At 38.0% G+C, this 22,955-nt stretch overlaps 1 protein-coding gene across 5 annotated transcripts in view; it reads left to right on the top strand.

Moving 5' to 3' along the window:
* The window catches only part of RBBP8 (RB binding protein 8, endonuclease), a 118,643-nt gene that overhangs the window by 58,114 nt on the left and 37,574 nt on the right, over positions 1–22,955 (top strand). For all 5 annotated transcript variants that reach the window (XM_066246872.1, XM_066246874.1, XM_066246875.1 and 2 more), the window contains 2 exons: positions 9,700–9,812; positions 15,297–15,363. In XM_066246872.1, coding sequence (XP_066102969.1) covers positions 9,700–9,812; positions 15,297–15,363 — 180 coding nt within the window. The remainder of the gene's footprint in view (positions 1–9,699; positions 9,813–15,296; positions 15,364–22,955) is intronic.

The raw sequence follows: 22,955 nt of genomic DNA, 5'->3' as shown, positions 1-22,955 counted from the left end.
TGTTCATGTCTCTGAGTCTCATCTTTATGTCCCACCTATGTGTGGAAACATATAGTTCTTAGTTTTTTCTGATTTACTTTTTTCACTCAGTATAATGTTATCAAGGCCCATCCATGTTGTTATAAAAGATCCTATGTCATCATTTCTTATGGCTGAGTAGTATTCCATAGTATATATATACCAAAGCTTTTTAATCCACTCATCCTCTGATGGACACTTGGGCTGTTTCCAAATCTTTGCTATTGTGAACAATGCTGCCATAAACATGGGGGTGCATTTCTTCTTTTCAAACAGTGCTATGGTGTTCTTGGGGTATATTCCTAACAGTGGTATAGCTGGGTCAAAAGGCAGTTCGATTTTTAATTTCTTGAGGTATCTCCATACTGTTTTCCACAGTGGCTGCACCAGTCTGCATTCCCACCAGCAGTGCAGGAGGGTTCCCTTTTCTCCACATCCTCGCCAGCACTTATTCTGTGTTGTTTTATTGATGAGCGCCATTCTGACTGGTGTGAGGTGATATCTCATTGTGGTTTTAATTTGCATTTCTCTAATCATTAATGATGTTGAACATTTTTTCATATGCCTATTGGCCATCTGTGTGTCCTCTTTGGAGAAATGTCTATTCATTTCTTTTGCCCATTTTTGGATTGGATTGTTTGTCTTCCTGGTATTAAGTTTTACAAGTTCTTTATAAATTTTGGTTATTAACCCCTTATCAGACGCTATGTCAAATATATTCTCCCATTGTGTAGTTTGTCTTTTTATTCTGTTCTTATTGTCTTTAGCTGTGCAGAAGCTTTTTAGTTTGATAAAGTCCCATTTGTTTATCCTGTCTTTTATTTCACTTGCCTGTGGAGACAAATCAGCAAATATATTGCTGCGAGAGATGTCAGAGAGCTTACTGCCTATGTTTTCTTCTAAAATGCTTATGGTTTCATGGCTTACATTCAAGTCTTTTATCCATTTTGAGTTTATTTTTGTGAGTGGTGTAAGTTGGTGGTCTAGTTTCATTTTTTTGCAGGTAGCTGTCCAGTTTTCCCAACACCATTTGTTGAAGAGGCTGTCTTTACTCCATTGTATTGTCTTACCTCCTTTGTCAAATATCAGTTGTCCATAGAGCTGTGGGTTTATTTCTGAGTTCTCTGTTCTGTTCCATTGATCTATGTGCCTGTTCTTATGCCAGTACCATGCTGTTTTGAGAACAATGGCCTTATAATATAACTTGATATCTGGAAGTGTGATACCTCCCGCTTTTTTCTTCCTTTTCAGGATTGCTGAGGCTATTCGTGTTCTTTTTTGGTTCCATATAAATTTTTGGAATATGTGTTCTATGTCTTTGAAGTAAGTCATTGGTATTTTCATTGGTATTGCATTGAATTTATAAATTGCTTTGGGTAATATAGACATTTTAATGATGTTTATTCTTCCTAACCATGAGCACGGTATATGCCTCCACTTATTCGTATCTTCCCTGATTTCTTTTATCAATGTTTTATAATTTTCTGAGTACAAGTCTTTAATCTCCTTGGTTAGATTTATTCCTAGGTACTTTATTTTTTTGGTTGCAATGGTAAAGGGGATTGATTCCCTGATTTCTCTTTCTGACAGTTCATTATTAGTGTATAAAAATGCCTCTGATTTCTGAGTATTGATTTTATATCCTGCCACCTTGCCAAATTCTTTTATCAGGTCTAGTAGTTTTTTGACTGAAACTTTAGGGTTTTCTATATACAATATCATGTCATCTGCAAATAATGATAGTTTTACTTCTTCTTTTCCAATTTGGATGCCTTTTATTTCTTTTTCTTGTCTGATTGCTGTGACGAGGACTTCCAGAACTATGTTGAATAAGAGTGGTGAAAGGGGGCAACCCTGCCTTGTTCCTGATCTTAAGGGGATAGCTTTTAATTTTTGCCCATTGAGTATTATGTTGGCTATGGGTTTGTCATAGATGGCCTTTATCATGTTGAGGTATGTTCCCTGTATTCCCACTTTGCTGAGAGTTTTGATCATGAATGGGTGCTGGACTTTATCAAATACTTTTTCTGCATCTATTGAAATTATCATGTGGTTTTTCTCCTTTCTTTTGTTTATGTGATGAATCACATTGATTGATTTGCGAATATTGTACCAGCCTTGCCTCCCAAGAATAAATCCTACTTGATCATGGTGTATGATTTTTTCCATATATTGCTGGATCCGGTTCGCTAATATTTTATTGAGGACTTTTGCATCTAAGTTCATCAGGGATATTGGCCTATAATTTTCTTTTTTTGTGTTGTCTTTGCCTGGTTTTGGAATCAGAATTATGCTCGCCTCATAAAAGGAGTTTGGAAGTCTTCCTTCCTCTTGAATTTTTTGAAATAGCTTGAGAAGGATAGGAGTTAGTTCTTCTTTGAATATTTGGTAGAATTCACTTGTGAAGCCATCAGGCCCAGGACTTTTCTTTTTTGGGAGTTTTTTGATAGCTGTTTCAATCTCATTTGTTGTAATTGGTCTGTTTAGGTTTTCTGATTCTTCCAGATTGATTTTTGGAAGATTATATGATTCAAGGAATTTGTCCATTTCATCTAGGTTGTCTAGTTTTTTGGCGTACAGTTCTTCATAGTATTTTCTTACAATATTTTGTATTTCTGTTGTGTCAGTTGTTATTTCTCCACTCTCGTTTCTAATTTTATTTATTTGAGTCCTCTCTCTTTTTTTCTTGGTGAGTCTTGTTAAAGGTTCATCGATCTTGTTTACCTTTTCAAAGAACCAGCTCCTGGTTTCATTGATCCTCTGTATTGTTTCTTTAGCCTCTATGTCACTTATTTCTGCTCTGATCTTTATTATTTCCTTCCTTCTACTAGCTCTGGGCTTTACTTGCTGTTCTTTTTCTAGTTCTTTTAGATGCAGGGTTAAGTTGTTAATTTGAGCTTTTTCTAGCTTCTTGAGGTATGCCTGTAATGCTATATACTTCCCTCTCAGGACTGCTTTTGCTGTGTCCCATAAATTTTGAGTTGATGTATGCTCATTATCGTTCGTTTCTAGGAATTTTTTAATTTCTTCTTTGATCTCAATGTTAACCCATTCATTGTTTAATAACGTGCTATTTAGTTTCCAAGTGTTTGAATGTTTTTCAATTTTTTTATTGTGGTTGATTTCTAGTTTAATGCCATTGTGATCAGAGAAAGTGTTCGATATGATTTCAATCTTCTTAAATTTGTTGAGCCCGCTTTTGTGCCCTAACATGTGGTCTATTCTAGAGAATGTCCCATGAGCGCTTGAAAAGAATGTATATTCTGCTCTTTTAGGGTGAAAGGTTCTGAAGATATCTATTAAATCGAGTTCATCTAATATGTCCTTTAAGTCTGCTGTTTCTTTGTTAATTTTCTTTCTTGAGGACCTATCTAATGATGTTAATGGGGTATTGAAATCTCCTACTATTATAGTATTGCTGTTGATCTTGCCCTTTAAGTCTATCAAAGTCTGCTTTATATATTTAGGTGCTCCTATATTAGGTGCGTAGATATTTATAATGGTTATATCTTCCTTTTGTATTGCTCCCTTTATCATTATGTAGTGACCTTCTTTATCTCTAACTATGGTCTTTGTTCTAAAGTCCATTTTGTCTGATATAAGTATTGCTACCCCAGCTTTTTTTTCATTTCCATTTGCGTGAAATATTTTTTTCCATCCTTTTATCTTCAGTCTGTGTGCATCTTTTGATTTAAGGTGTGTCTCTTGTAGACAGCATATGTATGGGTCCTGTTTTCTTATCCACGCAGCTACCCTATGTCTCTTGATCGGATCATTTAATCCATTAACATTTAAGGTTATTACTGATATGTAACTGTTTATTGCCATTTTTTTTCTTTAAAACTGTTTTTCTCTTTTGCTATATTCTTTTTTTCCTTTGATCTGTTTACAACAGGTCCCTTAGCATTTCTTGCAGCCTTGGTTTGGTTGTAGTGAAATCCTTTAGTTTTTTTTTGTCTGTAAAGCTTTTTATTTCTCCTTCAATTTTAAATGATAGCCTTGCTGGATAAAGTAGTCTTGGTTGTAGGTTCTTGTTCTGCATTACTTTGAATATTTCTTGCCATTCCCTTCTGGCCTCAAGTGTTTCTGTTGAGAAGTCAGAAGTCATCCTTATGGGGGCTCCTTTGTAGGTGATTGTCTTTTTTTCTCTAGCAGCTTTTAATATTTTCTCTTTATCATTAAGCTTTGGTAATTTAATTATGATGTGTCTTGGTGTTGGTTTCTTTGGATTTCTCCTTAATGGAGTTCTCTGTGCTTCCTGAACATGTGAAATATTTTCCTGCCTTAATTGGGGGAAGTTTTCCGCTATAATATGTTTGAACAAAGTCTCTATCCCTTGTTCTTTCTCTTCTTCTTCAGGAACCCCTATGATGCGGATGTTATTTCTCTTCATGTTGTCACAGAGCTCTCTTAGAGTTTCCTCAGACTTTTTGAGTCTCTTTTCTTTTTTCTGCTCTGCTTCCGTGCCTTTATTTATTGTGTCCTCTAACTCACTGATTCGATTCTCTGCTTCATCCATCCTGCTTTTAATTCCTTCCATTGTATTCTTTATTTCAGATATTGTATTTGTCATTTCTGTCTGATTCTTTTTTATTATTTCAATGTCCTTTTTTATATTTGTTATCTCTTTATTTAGGTTTTCGTAATGGCCATCTATGGTGGTTCTAATATCTTTGAGCATCCTAACAATCGTTATTTTAAACTCTGCATCTGGTAATTTGGTTATATCTGATTCACTTAGGTCCTTTTCTGGGGATTTCTCTTGGTTTATTTGTGTTGTATTTCTCTGCCTCCGCATTTTCTCTTCACGAGAGTGGCTTTGATCACGTGCTCGGGTGCACAAGGGTTGGTGGCCTTGGCCTTTGCCCCGCCCCCGTGTGTGATGTTATGCTCGGTCCTGAGGGCACTGGCGAGCACCTTTGCTCAGCTGCGGGTCTCCGCCTGTTTCCGAGCTTTCGCCCTGCCTTTGCAGGATGATCCCACTCAAGGAACAGCTGCTAGCCTTGGCTCTACCACCAGGAAAGGCTGCGTGCCCAAGCTCAGCTTCGTAGCGGAACTCTGCCTCTTCTGGGCTTTTGGCTCCACCCCCGCGGGAGGAGCCTGCTACCAAGTCAGACCGCAAGCCTGGGTTGCACGGGTGGGGCAGGGATGTGCTCCTCTGCCCTTGCTCCGGGGCTGGTTTCTACCCTTTCTGGGTTTCCCGCCCTTCTCCCGGAGGCTGGATTACAGGCTGCCGGCAGCTGAGCTTAGCCGCTTTTGCACGCCCCCTTCTCCCTAGCCGGGCAAGATTGAGCTCACACCTGAGTCCAGTGGTGGCCAGCCGGCTTCCGCCCCTGCCAGCAGAACCGCGCTTTTGTCTCCCGCTGCCGCCCGCTCTCCGGTGCACCCTCAGCCGTGTGGGTGGGGGCGTTGCAGCTCGGACCCTAAGACTCACTACCGTAGACCCGAAAGCTCCCTCCTTCTATGCGACTCTGCTCTGAATGCCGCGGGGGGGGGGGGGGGGGGGCTTGTTTGGCTGCTCTCCTGCTTCCCTTTGCTGGTATTGCTGTTTCCGGGGGAAATATTCACTTCAGCTTTGGGGAGTGACTCGTCCCAGGGGTTAGAGTGGCTATCTCCCAAAAATGTTTCTCCCTATGCCTCCTAGATTGCACTCTCTTCCTGATACTGTGGTTCTCTCCCCTCTCCCTCCGTCTCCAGGAGCCCCGGGTGAGTGTTTGTGAGAGAGATGTTCTGCGTGGTCCCTTTAAGAAGGATCCTGGGTCTGAGAAATCAGACTCTCTCACAAACAGTATCCTGACTTGTTTCAAGCTAAATACTGTCCTTATGCTTCTTCTGGGCTCTGGGGCTGCAGGCTGGGGCTTTGTTCCTGGGGCTCAGGGCCCTTTCCCCTCTGCTAAACTCACTTCCCGCCACGCGAGTCTCTCCCTGGTGCCGTTCGCTCCGAGAAGCTGGGCAGCCCTCTCCGCGTTTCCGCTTTTCCTACCAGTCTCTGGGTGGCTTCTTCAGCATTCCTGGGTTGAAGAGTCCTTTTAGTTTAGTCCAAAGTTGGTTTTTCCAGTTGATAGTTCATAAAATTAGTTTGTAATCCACATTGGTTCTGGGAGGTAGATGCTGGTACGTTCGCCTACTCCAGCGCCATCTTGTCTCTCTAGAGCTGTTTTTTGTAAGCTCTTCAAAAGAAGGGACATTATAGTGTCCCCCTCCTTTTTTTAGTGAGAGAGGAAGGGAGGGAGAGAGATGAGAAGCATCAACTCTTAGTTGCATCACCTTAGTTGTTCATTGATTGCTTCTCATATGTGCCTTGACTGAGGGAGGGGGGTATCTCCAGCCAAGCCAGTGGCTCCTATGGCTCAAGCTAGAAACTTTGGGTTTCAAGTCAGCAACCTTTGGGCTCAAGCCAGCAACCATGGGATCATGTTGATGATACCGCACTCAAACCGCAACCCCGCCCTCAAGCTGATGAGCCTGCGTTTAAGCTGGATGAACCCACACTTACCTCGGGGTTTCCAATGTGGGACCGCATCATCCCGGGTTGACGCCCATCCACTGCACTACCACCGGTCAGGCTTAGCAGTTCTATTTTATTTTCTTATTTAATGTTACCGGTTTGCTTTATACACTAGTTAGTGATCTTTGCTTTTGCTTGTCTGTGTTTAAGTATGAGACTGTGTTGAACTTTCTGCATAGTTAACATGCTGTGCTTTTAACTGTATAACTGTTTTAGCCCAGCTCTTCTGCTTTTCCCCTCCCCAGGAGTTTTCCTATAAATAGGGAAGTGAACTGAGAGCTCTATGTATGTCATGGGAACTTTAGTTTTTGCTAAGAAAATTGGGAGCTATCCTTTAGATTGGAGAGCCCCCAATGGGTAGAATTTTACACGGAGACACTGGCACTCAGCTGCGGCTCTATCTTTATAATTTCCCTTGTGATTTCTTCTTTAACTTATTGTTTATTTTAGGAGTGTTTTGTTTAAGATTAATGTATTTGTGAATTTCCAGATTTCCTTTTATTGATTGCTAAATTCCATTATGGACAGCTGTGGACTCGGAGCTTCTGTAGGATGATCTGCCTGGTTTATTTCATTGATGATTATAATGTCTGTATCTTTAGGTCTTTACTGTTAGGCTGGCCAGATTTCTTAGAAAATATACCTAATTCTGCTTCCGGGAATGTGTAATAGGGCTGGCTACCAATGTTCTGAAAGCCAAGTTGATGATGAGGGCCTAGGCTAGGGTTTGAGAATTTGGTGTGCATATACATTCATTTTGTTATTGAACTCCTACCTTTAACTGTCTCTAGTGCCTCCCAGACCAGACACTCTTTTAGACTCTCTAGGACCATCTCTAGTCTTCTGCTGGAAATGAAAGAAGTAATCACTTGTCTGCTCAGAATATAGGGAAATATGTTAGTATGATAATTTCTTGAAACATGCTTTAAGTTAGTCATTGCTGGTACCAATTTTTGACCTTTTAGGAATTCTACAATGTAAATCAGGTTGGTTCTAAGTCAGTGCTGTCCAAATTTTCTGTGATAATGGAAATGTTCTATATCTGTACTATCCAGTATGGAGTTACTAGACTCATGTGGTTGTTGGCACTTGAGAGTGACTGAGGAGCTCTATTTTTATTTTATTGTATTTTACTTTATTTAAATTGAAACAGTCACATGTGGCTGTGGCTACCATGTTGGACACCTCAGTTTTAGGCTTTTCCCATCAGTAGTTTAAGATTCAGTGTTCACAGGTCACTTTCTGTTTGTCTGCCACTTATCTTGCTTTTAATAGTACTTTTGTCTTCTCTCCCATTCCCCCTGGGAACCAGGCAGATCATCCTACAGAAGCTCCGAGTCCACAGCTGTCCATAATGGAATTTAGCAATCAATAAAAGGAAATCTGGAAATTCACAAATACATTAATCTTAAACAAAACACTCCTAAAATAAACAATAAGTTAAAGAAGAAATCACAAGGGGTCTACATTTGCTGTAGAGTTTTGGGATTTGGGGAGGGGATGAAAATAGATGCAAATGTTCACTTTGTCATCTCTACTTAGATGTTACTCATCATGTATTATAGTTTCAAAGATTTTCATTGTCCTAATTCCTGTTGGCTTAATATCCAGTTGAGCCATGATACCCAGTTCTTTATTCTTTCATTCTAGAAATTCTAATTCCATTAGTGCAACCGATGATCTCTAACTTTTATTTTTACATCCTTAGCAAAACACTGGTTATGAGTTAGACTTTCATATAAAAGAACCTCTAGGTTCTTTTTGTTTGTTTTAGTTGTACATTTTTCATATATTTATATTCATGGCATATACTATCATGCTGTGACTTCCATAGATGCTTAAATACTTAGTATCTTATTCATTTAGATTATTGAAATGAAATTACTATCTAAGAATATATATTTCCTAAATTCCTAATATGGGCATATGTCTTTTTTTTTAACCTTTTTAATCTGATTATATGAATAATGAAATTAGAGAAATTTCAAAACACTAAGAAGAAAATCTTCTATAATACTGATACCTGCAGCCTGACCAGGTGGTGACACAGTGGATAGAGTATCATTAGCCTAGGATGCTGAGGACCCAGGTTCGAAACTCAGGATCACTGGCTTGAGCACAGGCTTACCAGCTTCAGTGCAGGGTCACTAGCTTGAGCCCAAAGGTTACTGACTTGAAGCCCAAGGTCACTGGCGTAAGTCCAAAGTCACTGGCTTGAGCAAGGGGTCACTGGCTTGGCTAGAGCTCCCCAGTCAAGGCACATATGAGAAAGCAATCTATGTGCAATTAAAGTGCCACAACTATGAGTTTATCTGTCTGTCTGTCTCTTTCAAAAAAAGAAATACTGGTACTTGTAAGATAACTATTACTAACATTTTGGAGTGCACCTTTCTCTCCACATTCCCCTCCCCCATACAATATATGTATTTTTCTCTCACTTTTAGCAATCACTCATAATTAATAAAAGTTATTTGTAATCTTTTTTTTACATGGTAGCACATTGTGAATTTTTACTAACACTGGGATTTTTTAAATGTTGAAGAGAGCAAAGTATGAGGTGACTTTTTTTAAAAATTTAAGTTACTTGATCTATAGTATTTATTGTTGAACACTCATTATATGTTATAATCTATGCTAAGCAAAGCAAATACAAGCTTGCTTAAGATGTGATTCTGCCCCTTGGTTCATATTTTGGCTATAATAAATTAAAACAAGGTTAGTTCTTCAATAAGTAAGTTCACTTGAGTAGAGTTTAAAATTGGCAGATTTTTACAGAATTTCACTCAGAATTGCAGTCTGTAGAAAGTGATGTTGTAGCATGATTTCAGCCTATTTCAGAATTTATTAAAGGTATGAATATATCATTAAACAAATTATTTTTCTTTTTATTTGCCAAGTCAATTCCTTATATCTTCATAAAGTATAAAAATCTTGGGGTTCAGATATGAAAAAATATCTTGGGGTAGTTAAAAATATTTTTTCTTTAAATTTCAGCTTTATTGAGGTATAATTGACAAAAGTATAAAATAAATTGTATATCTTGGTGATTTGATAGATATATATATACATTGTGAAAGAATTCCCACCCTCTGGGGTTAACATATCCATCACTTTACTTATTTTTTTTTATGAGAACATTTAAGTTCTAAAAATATTTTGTTTTTGCTTCATAGATTAAGAGCAGGATTATGTGATCGCTGTGCAGTAACCGAAGAACATATGCGAAAAAAACAGCAAGAATTTGAAAATATCCGGCAGCAGAATCTTAAACTTATCACAGAGCTTAGTGAGTTTCCTTTCTTCACTTATTAAGTATTTAAAGCATAACATACTGTTGTTAAAACCTATCAGTAAATTGGTTACAACCAAATAAATGGATTGTTTACCAATATTTTTGCTTATTTAGGCAAAAGTTGAATTGTCCTTTTTTTCTTTGTGTAGATTTAATGTCATGATTATTTTAGTAAGAAATACTTATCAAAAGGTTGTGCACATTCTGTACACGTTGGCCTTAAAGTCTCACCAGCTGTTAAGACCAGATGCAGATTTCCTAAGGATATGTCCACATTTGCTTCTTTGGTTTTATTATTATGTGATGGAACTGTTTAGTTAAATTAAGTACAATTTAGTGTTCTATAAAGGTGTATTTATATTATTTTGATTTTATGACATATTACAAATATACCATTTTCAGTTAGGCTTCTTTAATGTAGGGTTTTCTTTCATTTTAAAAAAATTCTCTTGATTGATTGATTGATTTTAGAGAGACAGAGAGAGGAAAGGGGTTTGGGGGAGTATTCATTTGTTGTTCCACTTAGTTGTGCATTTATTGATTGCTTCCTGTATGTGCCCTAACTGGGGATTGAACCCGCAACTTTGTTGTTTCCAGACAACACTTTGAGCTAACCAGCCAGAGTCTGTGTTTTCTTTCATTCTTAGCTTTTTTCTCTTCTACTACCTCTTGTAACCTTTTATACCTGTTTATATACTCCCTTAGTTACCCTTACCTAGATTTCCTATAAACTACTCATAATCCACATGTCCAGGACTGAATCTTCTTTTCTAGCCTAGTTCCATCTTCTGACTACTGTTTTTCGATTATATTGCAGTCTTCTGGTTGCTCAAGCAAGAGTATAGTATATGCTCATTATTTTAAACACAGAAAACATAGTAGTTACTACTAACAATCTGAATAATATCTTTCCAGGTCCAAGTTTGTCTGTCTTTCTGTCTGTCTCTGGGTTCTTTGTTTTCCTCTCTTTTCTCTCTTCCCTTTTAAATTTTATTGGAATCATACCATACTTTTTGTTTTGACATGTGTTAGTTGTATTTTATATTATGTCTTAGAAGTCTTTACGTGTTAATATATTTGGGTCTATAAGATTCTATGGTCTATGTATGAATATATGTTGACATATGAATATATATGCATGTGTTTATTTAGGAATGTAAGAATATTACTGATGAGTAGAAATGAGCATTTATTACACCTCAATAAACATAGTTGAGATCCACCATTATATTATTAGTACTAGAAATAATCTCCAGAAATGTCTACATATCTAATAGATTTCCAAGTAACTTTAACTGTCTGAAATAGCCAAAAACTCCAAAAAAGGCAAAAACTTAGGTTTAAGACATGGGACAGTGTTCATTTTCATTGCTACGTTGTATTCCATAGTATAGATGTGATTTATTTAGCCATTCTCCTACTGATGGACAGCCTAATTTTATGTTTGTTAGAGTGTTTGAAAATGTTTCTTTCCCTACATCATCTTCAGCTTTGGACAAATGTAGTAACTAATAATATCCAATCTGGTGGGTAAAGAATGATACCTTTTTAAGATTACCATCCTCTTTATTATTGTTCAGGTCACATATCTTTTCACATGATACTCAGTTTGCATTTCTTCTTGGGTAAATGGCTGGAATATTGTTTTGCCTGGTTTTCAGATAAATAAAATGGTTTATGTTGAAAATTAAAGACTATAGATCTTTTACTAACCTTTTCTCTAATAATATCTATAGCTCCTTTCTTCCAACTTGAGTATTCTGATTCTCAAGAACACAGAAATAATACATTTAAAATATCTCCTAGATACTCATGTTTTAATATCATGTTACTAGCTAGTAGCCTCAAAATAGTACCACTAATAGTACCACCAATATGATTGCTGAAAAGGTTAGGAAACCTCACTTTACATTAAAATGAGCAACAGAAAAATCATTGAAGTCAAATTTCAAAGTTATTGCAAGAATAAAAATATTAAGAACTTCATGTTTATGAATTTTTGGTGTTCCTATCTTATTGCTACTTTTTTCTTCCTGTCTTGCCTCTCTTTCTTTTTTGTTATTACTCTTTCCAGTTACTGAATTTTGAGGATGTTTTTCTTCTCATTTTCATTTGATTCTTTTTTTATTTGTACCAGCAGTTTATTGAAGGAAAACCATTGAAGCAAATGGTTGTGCCATTTGCTTTTGGACACACTCCAAGTGTTACAGCTTTAATTTGCTTCTTTACTGTTTTTTTAAACTCTTATTTCTATTCTTTTTGATCAACCTTGAAATTTTACCGTGCATTTCTAAAATATAAGGTTAATATCTTAACCATGTTCTGAATCACTTTAGTTTTGATCTGCTAGTAACATCCTTCCTGGCTTTTTAGTATTGCATTTGACTTCTCTTTAGAGTTGTTTTGTCATTTTATTGGATACGAACAGGGAGAGTCAAGTAAACCATTTTTAAAAAATATTTTTAGCCCTGGCCAGTTGACTCAGTTGTAGAGTGTCAGCCCAGCATGTGAAAATCCTGGGTTCAATTTCCAGTCAGGGCACACAGGAGAAGCACCCATCTGCTTCTCCACGCCTCCCCCTCTCCTGCCTTTCTGTCTCTCTCTTCCCCTCCCGCTGCCAAAGCTCTATTGGAACAAGTTGGCCCGGGTGCTGAGGATGGTTCATGGCCTCTGCCTCAGTTGCTAGAATGGCTCTGGCTGCAACGGACCAGAGCCCCAGGTGGGCAGAGCATCGCCTCCTAGTGGGCATGCCAGGTGGATCCTGGTTGGGCATATGTGGGAGTCTGTCTGACTGCCTCCCAGCTTCTAACTTTGGAAAAGTACAAAATAAAATATTTTTATTTATTGATGTTACAGAAAGAAGAGAGAGTGGAGGTGGTAGGGTGGGGGAGCGAGAAGTATCTCATAGTTACTTCACTTTAGTTCTCACTGATTGGTGGTCATGTGTGGCTTGACCAGCAAGCCCAGGGTTTTGAACTGGCAACTTCAGTGTTCCAGGTTGACTATCTACTGCACCACCACAGGTCAGGCTCAAGTAAACCATCTTAATCAGAATCTTTGACTTCTTTCACCCTACAACAGGTGAGCTGCCAAATATATTGCTCACAAAAATTATGAGATATTTCAAGATGAATATGAAACAACAAAATATCCTCTAATTTTTGTGAGCAGTATGATTACTGATTCTGCCTGTCACAGCTGTTTTGCCTTTTCTCATTATTTCTTCACCTTGCAAATTAGACGAGGTACTCAGTGCTTCTCAGTTTTGTATATATAACTACTAACAAATCAGGCCCTGGCCCATTGGCTCAGTGGTAGAACATTGGCCTGGTGTGTGGATGTCCAGGTTCGATTCCTGGTCAGGGTACACAGAAGAAGCAACCATCTGCTTCTCCGCCCCTCTCCCTCCCCTTTCTCTTTCTCTCTCTCTCTCTTTCTCTCACTCACTCTACCCTTCCCGCAGCCATGGCTCAATTGGTTTTAGGGAGTTGGCCTCAGGCACTGAGAATAACTGTGGCCTCTGGCACTAAAACATGGCTTGGGTTGCTAAGCAACGGAGCATTGCCCCCAAATAGGTTTGCTGGGTGGATATTGGTCAGGGCGCATGTGGGAATCTGTCTCTCTGCCTCTCCTCCTCTCACTAAAAAATAAAAAAAATTTAAAAAATCAACCAATCTTCTCATTATCTATCTGTGAAAAATAACTGATAATTGTTCTAGGTAAGTTTCAGACTCCTTAGCCTACTTTTGAAGGCTTTTTACTACTTATTATACCCAGTCTTTCTTTCTAGTTTTGTTCCATTAATTCTCTGCATAGAATAGTCACCTATCCAGTGCATTTGTCCTCTCTGTGATTAATTCTTTCCTGATCTCCTCAAGGGCCCAAAGCAACCTTTTTCTTCCTTGAAATTATCTGTACCTCTCTGACCCTTGTCCCTTTCATCTGTGTAAAGCATGTTCATATGAAAGCTTGTCCCTCATTACACTACACTTTTCTTTAGGTCACTGTCCAAATCTCAAGTTTTTTTTAGATATTCTACAGGAGGTAGTCTAACAACCTCACATACTATAACTAGTCCCAAAATTTTTGTTTATTCAATGTAAGAAAATATGTTTAGATTTATTTTAAAAAACCCACTAAATTATTAACAGATATTTAGAATATGATTAACTTTCTTTAACAGAGGTTAATTGTATCTACTGTGACTTGATCTCTTGTATATATTCCTCCTAGTAAAACATGCTTAACCAGTGATGTCATACTAAAGATTGATAAGAATTTTATACTGGCTACAGTGGAAATTATAGCCCAAAATGAAGTTTCTGCTTTACAAATTAAAGATGGATAGGAAAATTTAGTTGAGGTAGAATCAAACAGTTATTACTTCAATGGATATGCTTAGATTATTGATACCATAATTATTCATGAAATATAGAGTATGACTAAAGAACAAAATATGACTTAAGTGTGTTTATGTTATAAAAATTATGCTGATATTCAGTGTTATATTACTTTTATGATCAGATTTATTTCAAGATAAATGACTCACTAAAACGGTTTTTCAAAATAGTAGGACTGAGTAACTAGATGGAATGCTTTCTTGTCCTCAGTAAGAATAATTAGACTATTCCCCAGTACATGAAGTACTCTTTTCTTTTTTGCCCACAAGCATGACATAAAATTATCAATCATTTACATGGAACTGGCACAATCTGAGATGTAATCACTTCCTAGTAACAAATTAGTTTTGCATGGTAACATTAACCCTAATATTTTGACTTAAATTTGAAATCCCAGCCCTAGCTCAGTTGGTTAGAGTGTCATCCCAATATGTCAGGGTTGAGGGTACAATCTCTCTAGTGAGGGCACAAGAATCAACCAATGAATGCATAAATGAGTGGAGCAACAAATCAATGTTTTTATTTCTCTCTCTTCCCCCTCTCTAAAATCAGTAAATTAAAAAAAAAAAAATAGCACTGGCCAGTTGGCTCAGCGGTAGAGCGTCGGCCTAGCGTGCGGAGGACCCGGGTTCGATTCCCGGCCAGGGCACATAGGAGAAGTGCCCATTTGCTTCTCCACCCCTCCGCCGTGCTTTCCTCTCTGTCTCTCTGTTCCCCTCCCGTAGCCAAGGCTCCATTGGAGCAAAGATGGCCCGGGCGCTGGGGATGGCTCCTTGGCCGCTGCCGCAGGCGCTAGATTGGCTCCGGTCACAACATGGCGACGCCCAGTATGGGCAGAGCATCGCCTCCTGGTGGGCAGAGCATCGCCCCTGGTGGGCGTGCCAGGTGGATCTCGGTCGGGCGCATGTGGGAGTCTATCTGACTGTCTCTCCCTGTTTCCAGCTTCAGAAAAATGAAAAAAAAAAAAAATAGAATTAGCAGTCTTAATGTCTCCATAATTGTTGAAATTATTGAAAAAACCTGACATACATGTTAATAGAATTATAATATATGCCTTCTTTTTCACATTGTATTTAAGTGAATGAAAAGAATATGCTACAGGAAGAAAATAAAAAGCTTTCTGAACAACTGCAGCAGAAAACTGAGTAAGTACTTTTTCTAAATTGCAGTAGAAAATATAATATTTTATCCCAATTTTTCTTTCCTCATTTTACTTAGCTATACAAACTAAAGATTTGTTAAGAGTTTCAGATGGGAAGGGCTGGGGGGTAAAGGAGGGTTCCGGGGATTAATGGTGACTTGGGGTGGTGAACGTACAATGCGGTGTACAGATGAAGTTGTGGAATTGTGCACCTAAAACCTGTATGATCTTGTTAACCAGTGTCACCCAATAAATTCAGTAAAAGAAAAAGAAGGTTGCAGATTTTATTTTAAAAAATGATAAAATGTTCTGCAATAAAAAATATAAAAAGACCACTATATCTTTGTTCATATTTTGGGAGTACGTTTGAAAAGTGCTTTTTCATCTCCTAGACTCATTTGCAGTATATAGAGAAAGTATCTGAACATTTTAATTTAAATCATTTTAATTTTATTATTAGAAATAATACATTTTTAAAATACTTATATTTAAAATAAATATTTAAGTTTTGTCTCCCTTCTTCCAGCCCTGTCCCAGAAGCTTCATAAAAACAAACTGAATAAGTATTTCCTTTTGCACACTCCTTAGGCCTGAAAAACTTTCTCTGTCCAGTCTCTCTACTCTCCCACCATTTCTTTTAAAGAATAGAAATAACTTTTACCCTGTGTACCAGTTACTCTTCTTTGTGTTTTATGTCTATTATTTGTATTGTTCACTCTGATTCTTCAAGTAGTTTTACCTTCTGTACTTGGTGGAAAAGGAGACCAAAGCTCACAAAAAGTCAACTTGTGTTGGTCTTACAGCTACTGGGTTATAATACCATCACTCAGACACATATCTTTTGACTTATTGGTCTCTGTTCTTGTTATGTGACAGTGTCTCAAAAAATAATCTGTGTTGACTAATACAGAGCAGAGAGATGACCACCTTTTATTTTTAATTTTCATGAAGCTTATATTTTTCTAAGAATTAGGATTCACATCGTCTTATTGGTTGTTTTTTTTTTTTTTTTTTTTTTGTATTTTTCTGAAGCTGGAAACGGGGAGAAACAGTCAGACAGACTCCCGCATGCGCCCGACCGGGATCCACCCGGCACGCCCACGAGGGGCGCCGCTCTGCCCACCAGGGGGCGATGCTCTGCCCCTCCGGGGCGTCGCTCTGCCACGAGCAGAGCCACTCTAGCGCCTGGGGCAGAGGCCAAGGAGCCATCCCCAGCGCCCGGGCCATCTTTGCTCCAATGGAGCCTCGGCTGCGGGAGGGGAAGCGAGAGACAGAGAGGAAGGAGGGGGGGGGTGGAGAAGCAAATGGCGCTTCTCCTATGTGCCCTGGCCGGGAATCGAACCCGGGTCCCCTGCACGCCAGGCTGACGCTCTACCGCTGAGCCAACCGGCCAAGGCTCGTCTTATTGGTTTTATAGGGCTCTTAAAGATTCTATTACATTTGGGTAGACATCTATAATAATTTTGGTACAAACTATGTAGATGTAACATTATTTTAACTGAGAAGAGTTATTATCTTATGTGTAAACACATTTCACAGGTGAAATTCATGTTCTTATCAGTATTTAGGTAGTGAATGTCCCAATAGGATTATATATTCCTGTCAGTGTGATCAATCATTGTATATTGGTAGCCAAAGGTAATTTTGAGGAAGAAGAATAAATGAGGAAAGAAGGCTAGGGAGTCAGAGTGAGGTGGTCAAGCATCTGTATGAAAATGTTAACACTTATCTAATTTTCCTCATGCTGTATATTGAAGTGAGGCTAGAACACAGATCCACAATCTTTTATATACGATTCCAAAACTCAGAAGATTTTTTTTGAAATGTTACTCACAACCAAACTTTACCTCAACTTATAGAATGCTATTTATAGTTCCTATTTATTCCATCACTTCATGTGAGCATTCAGTGCTTTGCTGTGAAAATATCAATGTGCTCTACTACACATTGATGCCTTAGGCTCTACAGGAGGTCTTATGTAATAATCTCTATATGCTGGATATTACCCTCTTTGTAAAAAAAAAAAAATCTGAACTCTGAATCACATCTGCTACCAAAGATTTCAGAAAAATGACTGTTGACCTGTATTAACCCTTTGAGTAGTACGAACATTCATGTATGTCCTTGTGCCTCCTGACCATCCAGAGTATGATCGTACAAAAATTTTTATTTTAAAAATGTGTAAGGCAACATTAAAAAAAGGCAAATGTATGTTCTTCTTGTTTCCATAAATTGGTTATCAAACAAATATGATTTTAAGTTAATAAAACTGGAACTGGAACTAATTTCATTAAAAAAAAAAAACCTCCCGGAGGTCCAGGAAAAAAACTCACTACTCAGAGTAAATGTTATGTGAAGTTATTTAGCACAGGTAACTTATGATATTTTGAACACATCAACCTTGATACTTATGAATACTGAAGAAAATAAGATAATATTTATATAGAGGTTAATACAGAATTAGGTGATCACCTCAACAACCATGGTGTATAAAGTATATTGAAAGCAAATAATGTCATTTGCTTGGTAGAATAACTCCAATTAGTTTAGGATTAATTTCTTTTTAGTGTTCTCAAATTTACATACTTTTCCTGTTGAGGCTTATTAATATTTTAGGAAAGATGTAAAAGCTGAAGTTTAAATTATAGTAAAGATTAATGTTTACTTAGGCTATGCCTTAGAATAGTGTAAGAGGTAGTCTTTTGTATCTTTCAGTTCTCTTCTGAAATTTAAGATAGTCTATGTTTCCATAAGACAATTCTTTGTAGCTTGCTCTTGAACAAATTGTCTTTTCCTTGGCAGTTTTAAAAAAGTGAGTATTACCTTTAGTTTTGTCAAAATGTTCAGTAAGAACTCAATATTCTAGGTATATAGTCTTGCTAGTAGAGTAATACATCCATTTTTCTGTATCTTTTTTACTTATATTAATGTGGTCAAAACATATATATAGTACTGGTTGTTCCTTATGGGTTTACTACTCCATGTTCTCTACTTGTAGACTTGTTTTAGCGATAAATAGAGGAATTCTGAGTTGTGGCTTCATCATAGATTTTTGAAGAAACTTGATCATTTAGCCTACTCCTTAATTTTAAGGAAGTAGCACTCCTGATTAAATAACTATTTTCTGGGCATTGAACGATACTTTACAAATTTTTTCGTTCCACAACTTCCCTACAAAAAAGTAGTAGTAAAATCTAGTACCATACCTACTTTAAAGGTAACTGAGGAAACTGAGGCTCAGAAAGGTTAAATATCAATAACTTGCCCAGTATAACTAGTAAGTGTCAGACCCGGGATTTAAACCCAGGTCTATCTCACTTCAGTTTGTATACCCTTTTTATAGTTTTGTGCTACAATGGCCTCACATGTTTACCAATATAGTATCATTGTGTAGATCAGGGGTAGTGTAAAGCCAGTGGCCAAGGTCAGGGCTACCATCACAGCAGCCTCCCGGCCCATGCAGGTTCGCATTGGATTCGGACAGTCGGTAAAGAAACAATGAAGCCAAAAACTGATAGGCCATTTTCTTTAATCCTAGCTTGCACCTGGCGGGCAAGTAAAAATACACACTGGGCTCCAAAACCCAGTCACATTCAGTGCTCACAAAGCCACTGATTTATCCAAGTTTCCTAGAATCAAAGGTTTCTAGCTCACCAGACTTATTCACCTCTGTTCCCCATCTCCTTCCTTATCCCAAATACAAACTCTACACAAACTGGCATCTCACTCAGCACTCCGCCATCTTAGCTGCTTCTCCTGGCCTCCTCCACGTGGCCTCCTTCCGCTGCTGGCTCTACTCTCTCATGCTAATCATCCCAGGAGCCAAGAGGGCAAACTCCCGTTTTGCCCCCACTTTATACTGTAGCTTCACAACCTCTAATCCAATATACAAAGTAGGGAAGTCTCCAACCCAAAGTCACCTTCTGAGGCATGATTGGATTGCACCACCCCACATCAAAAAAGGTAGGAAAGGCTTAATCCCAAAACCAAGTCCCAGGCTACAAGGATTCTGCCTGCCTTTAGCCCACCCCAACATTAATATCACCTGAGCGATGGCCTCCTCCTGTTATCTTTAACAAAGTGAGCATAATACATTTTATCTGCCCAACAGGTAGTCAACCTTTTTATATCTACTGCCCACTTTTGTATCTGTTAGTAGTAAAATTTTCTAACTGCCCACCCGTTCCACAGTAATGGTGATTTATAAAGTAGGGAAGTAACTTTACTTTATAAAATTTATAAAGCAGGGTGACAGCAAGTTAAAGCATATAATAATAATTACTTGCCAAGTACTTTATGTTGGATTTTCACTAAGTTTGGCAGAATAAATCTTTATAAAACAACTTACTATAGTTAAATCTATCTTTTTATTTATACTTTGGTTGCTCCGTTACCGCCCACCATGAAAGCTGGAACGCCCACTAGTGGGTGGTAGGGACCAGGATGACTACCACTGGTGTAGGTGGCTGAGCCTGGATTCTTTCTCTTCAGACTCAGTTCAGTGATGCTTGGATCTCATTTATCTTGTATTTTGCTTTGTTAGATTTGGCTTATCATTCCAACTTGGGGGGGAGGGTTCTTCTCATATGTTGGTCTTGTTTTCTGCTCTGTATTAGGTTAGCTTTTACTCTCAGCTTTGTGTCTTCCATTATTTGATAAATATTCCATCAGTGCCCTGCATTAAAAACTTTTAATAGAATATTGAACAAAACCTGCCTGAGGGTGGAGCCCTGAGGCATGCTATTACAGATTTCCTTCATCAGTGATAACTCGGTGATAGGTTTAGTCAGGGAGGAGTCAGTCTTTATTATACCAAGTTTATATTTCTTCTTTTTGTTTACAGTGAGAAGATAGCAAGGGAGTCATTATCTGATGCCTTCCTGAGAGTGGGTTGCAGAATAAAGCATTTCTCAGAGCAGCTGGTTTCACACTGCTGTTTTTAAAATTCGTCTTATTTGAATTATTGATATAATAAGCTGATACTCATTTTAAAAGATCAGGGTATTTGACTCAGTAGTTTGTATTTTAAGGAGTTTTCTTCCTTTTTCTGAAAATCATTTGTTAAGTGAACTTGAATATTTAAGTGAACTTTATTAAATTAAAATTATTAAATTAAATATTTTTGATTGGAAATACCTAAGTTCTTCAGAGTACAGCAGGAGAAAGCTGAATATTAAAAACTTTTTTATAGACTTTGGGAGACCCTGTATCCTTATAGGTCTTTGGAGGGAGGGGAGAGAAAACATCTAAAACTATTTTAACAAGATTTTAAGGGGAAGCCTACAAATAGCCAAAAAACGTGTTCTCTCTGTCCTTTAGAATAAAAAATGAAAGGAATAAGGTGACTTAAATGTGCGTAAAAATGTTACTAGGAGCTGTGGTGTGAATTTAACTTCACCAGATCAGAGTGAGACCTAATACTTTAAAGAAGAAAACTTGGCCAATATATGATGTTTTTTCCCCCCTTCTTTTTTTAAATGACAAAGGAGGACAGAGACACCTTTTGTTTACTTAGTTTTTAAGGACAGGTCTGGTTAGATCTAGCGTGTGTGTGTGTGTGTGTGTGTGTGTGTGTGTGTGTGATCCCTACTACTTCTAGATCAGCTCTCCCAGGAAATCTGTTTCTTCTCATGACTCATTCATGTTTCAGGTTGAATTTTTATGACTTAGGCAGGTAGTCTGTGATGTGATTAGAGTGAGGTCAGATAGATTTCACACTCCATTAATTTATAAGGCTTTCTCATGTGACTAGCTTACTCTGTTTTTCCAGAATAAGATAGAATTTGTAGGGAGAGATTAAAAATAAGATATTAGCTCTAAATAGCTCTGATCTTCAATACAGAATATAGGATTATAGACCACAGTAACAGTGATACGATCCAGGAAATTAAGATGTAAGTCAGTGTTGGTAAGAATTAATCTATCATCTAATGATTTTTTATTTTTTTATTTTTTTTTATTTCTGAAGCAAGAAGCGGGGAGGCAGAGAGACTCCTGCATGCGCCCAACCGGGATCTACCTGGCAAGCCCACTAGGGGTGTTGCTCCATTGCAACTGGAGCTTCTAGCACGAAGCAGAGGCCATGGAGCCATCTCAGCACCCAGGCCAACTGTGCTCCAATGGAGCCTTGGCTGCAGGAGGGGAAGAGAGAGACAGAGAGAAAGGAGAGGGAGAAGGGTGGAGAAGCAGATGGGCGCTTCTCCTGTGTGCCCTGACCGGGAATCAAACCTGGGACTTCCACACGCTGGGCCGACGCTCTACCAGTGAGCCAACCAGTTAGGGCCTCATCTAGTGATTTTAAAAAATTTGTTGCTCATAGTTTAAGTGGGAAAGTCAATTGAGTTAAACTTAATTAACTTAATAACTACAATTTAATCCAAACTTGGTCTTTAGGTACCCTTCATTCTGAATTGAGTTGGACATATGCATAGATTAGCATAAACTTATTTTTTTTTTAATGGAATCTGAGACTCTCTCATATTCACTCATTCAGCAAATATTCATTGAGTACCTACTGTGTGCCTATTTTTATGGCCTCTTATGATGTATTGGTGAACCAAAGACCCTTATGCTCTTGGTATTTACATTCTAGCAGGCGAGCAATGGATAAGTCAATTTACATTATATTAGAAAGCAGAACAAACTGTGGATAAAGTAAATAGAGCAGAATAAGAAAAACCAGGAGTACTAGCATGTAGGAAGTAGAGTTGCAATTTTAAAGTGTGTTCAAGGTAGGCCTTAATGAGAAAGTCGAGTTCTGGCAAAGACGTCCAGGAGAGGAGGTAATTAGCCTTGTGATGTATGGAGCTTTGCATTCCAAGCAGATAGAACAGCTAGCACAAAGTAGCTAAGGCAGGGCTATGCATGGTGTGTCTGAGGAACCTTGAGGAAGCTGGGTGGCTGAAGTAGAGCGTGATATGAAAACATCAGAAAGGACAGAGGGAAAGAGGACAGTCAGATCATGTAGGACCTTGTATATCATTAAGAGGACTTTGGTTTGTGTCTTATGTGAATTGGGAAGATGTGGCAGCTTTTAATCAGACATAACTTAAGTTTTAATAGAGTTTCAATAAGACTGTTCTGACTGATGTTTTGAGAGTAGATTGTAAGGGCACCTGGATAAAAGCAGTGGCAGAAATGCAAAAGTTGCACCCTACTTGTAGTCAGTCATAAAGGTACCACATTGAGTGGTTAACTACTGTCCTGGGAGTTAGGCTGCTGGGATTTAGACCTGGTTCTGTTATTTACTATTTTAGTAAGTGACTTAACTTCTGTAACTCCATTTTCTCATTTGTAAAATGAGAGTATTAGTAATACCTGGTACAGTTACAGTAATTGAACTGATTCATGCAGCCCTTTTAACCGTGACTAGCAGTGTAAACATATGAAAATGTTGGTAGTTATTATTATTCATCACTCTGTTTTTGTCAGTTGCCAAGTCGTGTTTGTTCTGCTACCGCAGTGTTGAGCACTAGTCCCTGTCTTTCCATAGCTGTTTTCAACTCGCAGTTCAGACCTACGGAAGCTCTTGGCTAGGCCATTATAGCCACTGCTTCATTGATTTCCTTGCCTCCTTTCTGACCCAGTCAATCTTGC

Source organism: Saccopteryx bilineata, chromosome 11 (assembly GCF_036850765.1).
Source record: "Saccopteryx bilineata isolate mSacBil1 chromosome 11, mSacBil1_pri_phased_curated, whole genome shotgun sequence".
Classification (NCBI taxonomy): Eukaryota; Metazoa; Chordata; class Mammalia; order Chiroptera; family Emballonuridae; genus Saccopteryx; species Saccopteryx bilineata.
This window is presented reverse-complemented; position numbering and strand designations above follow the sequence as displayed.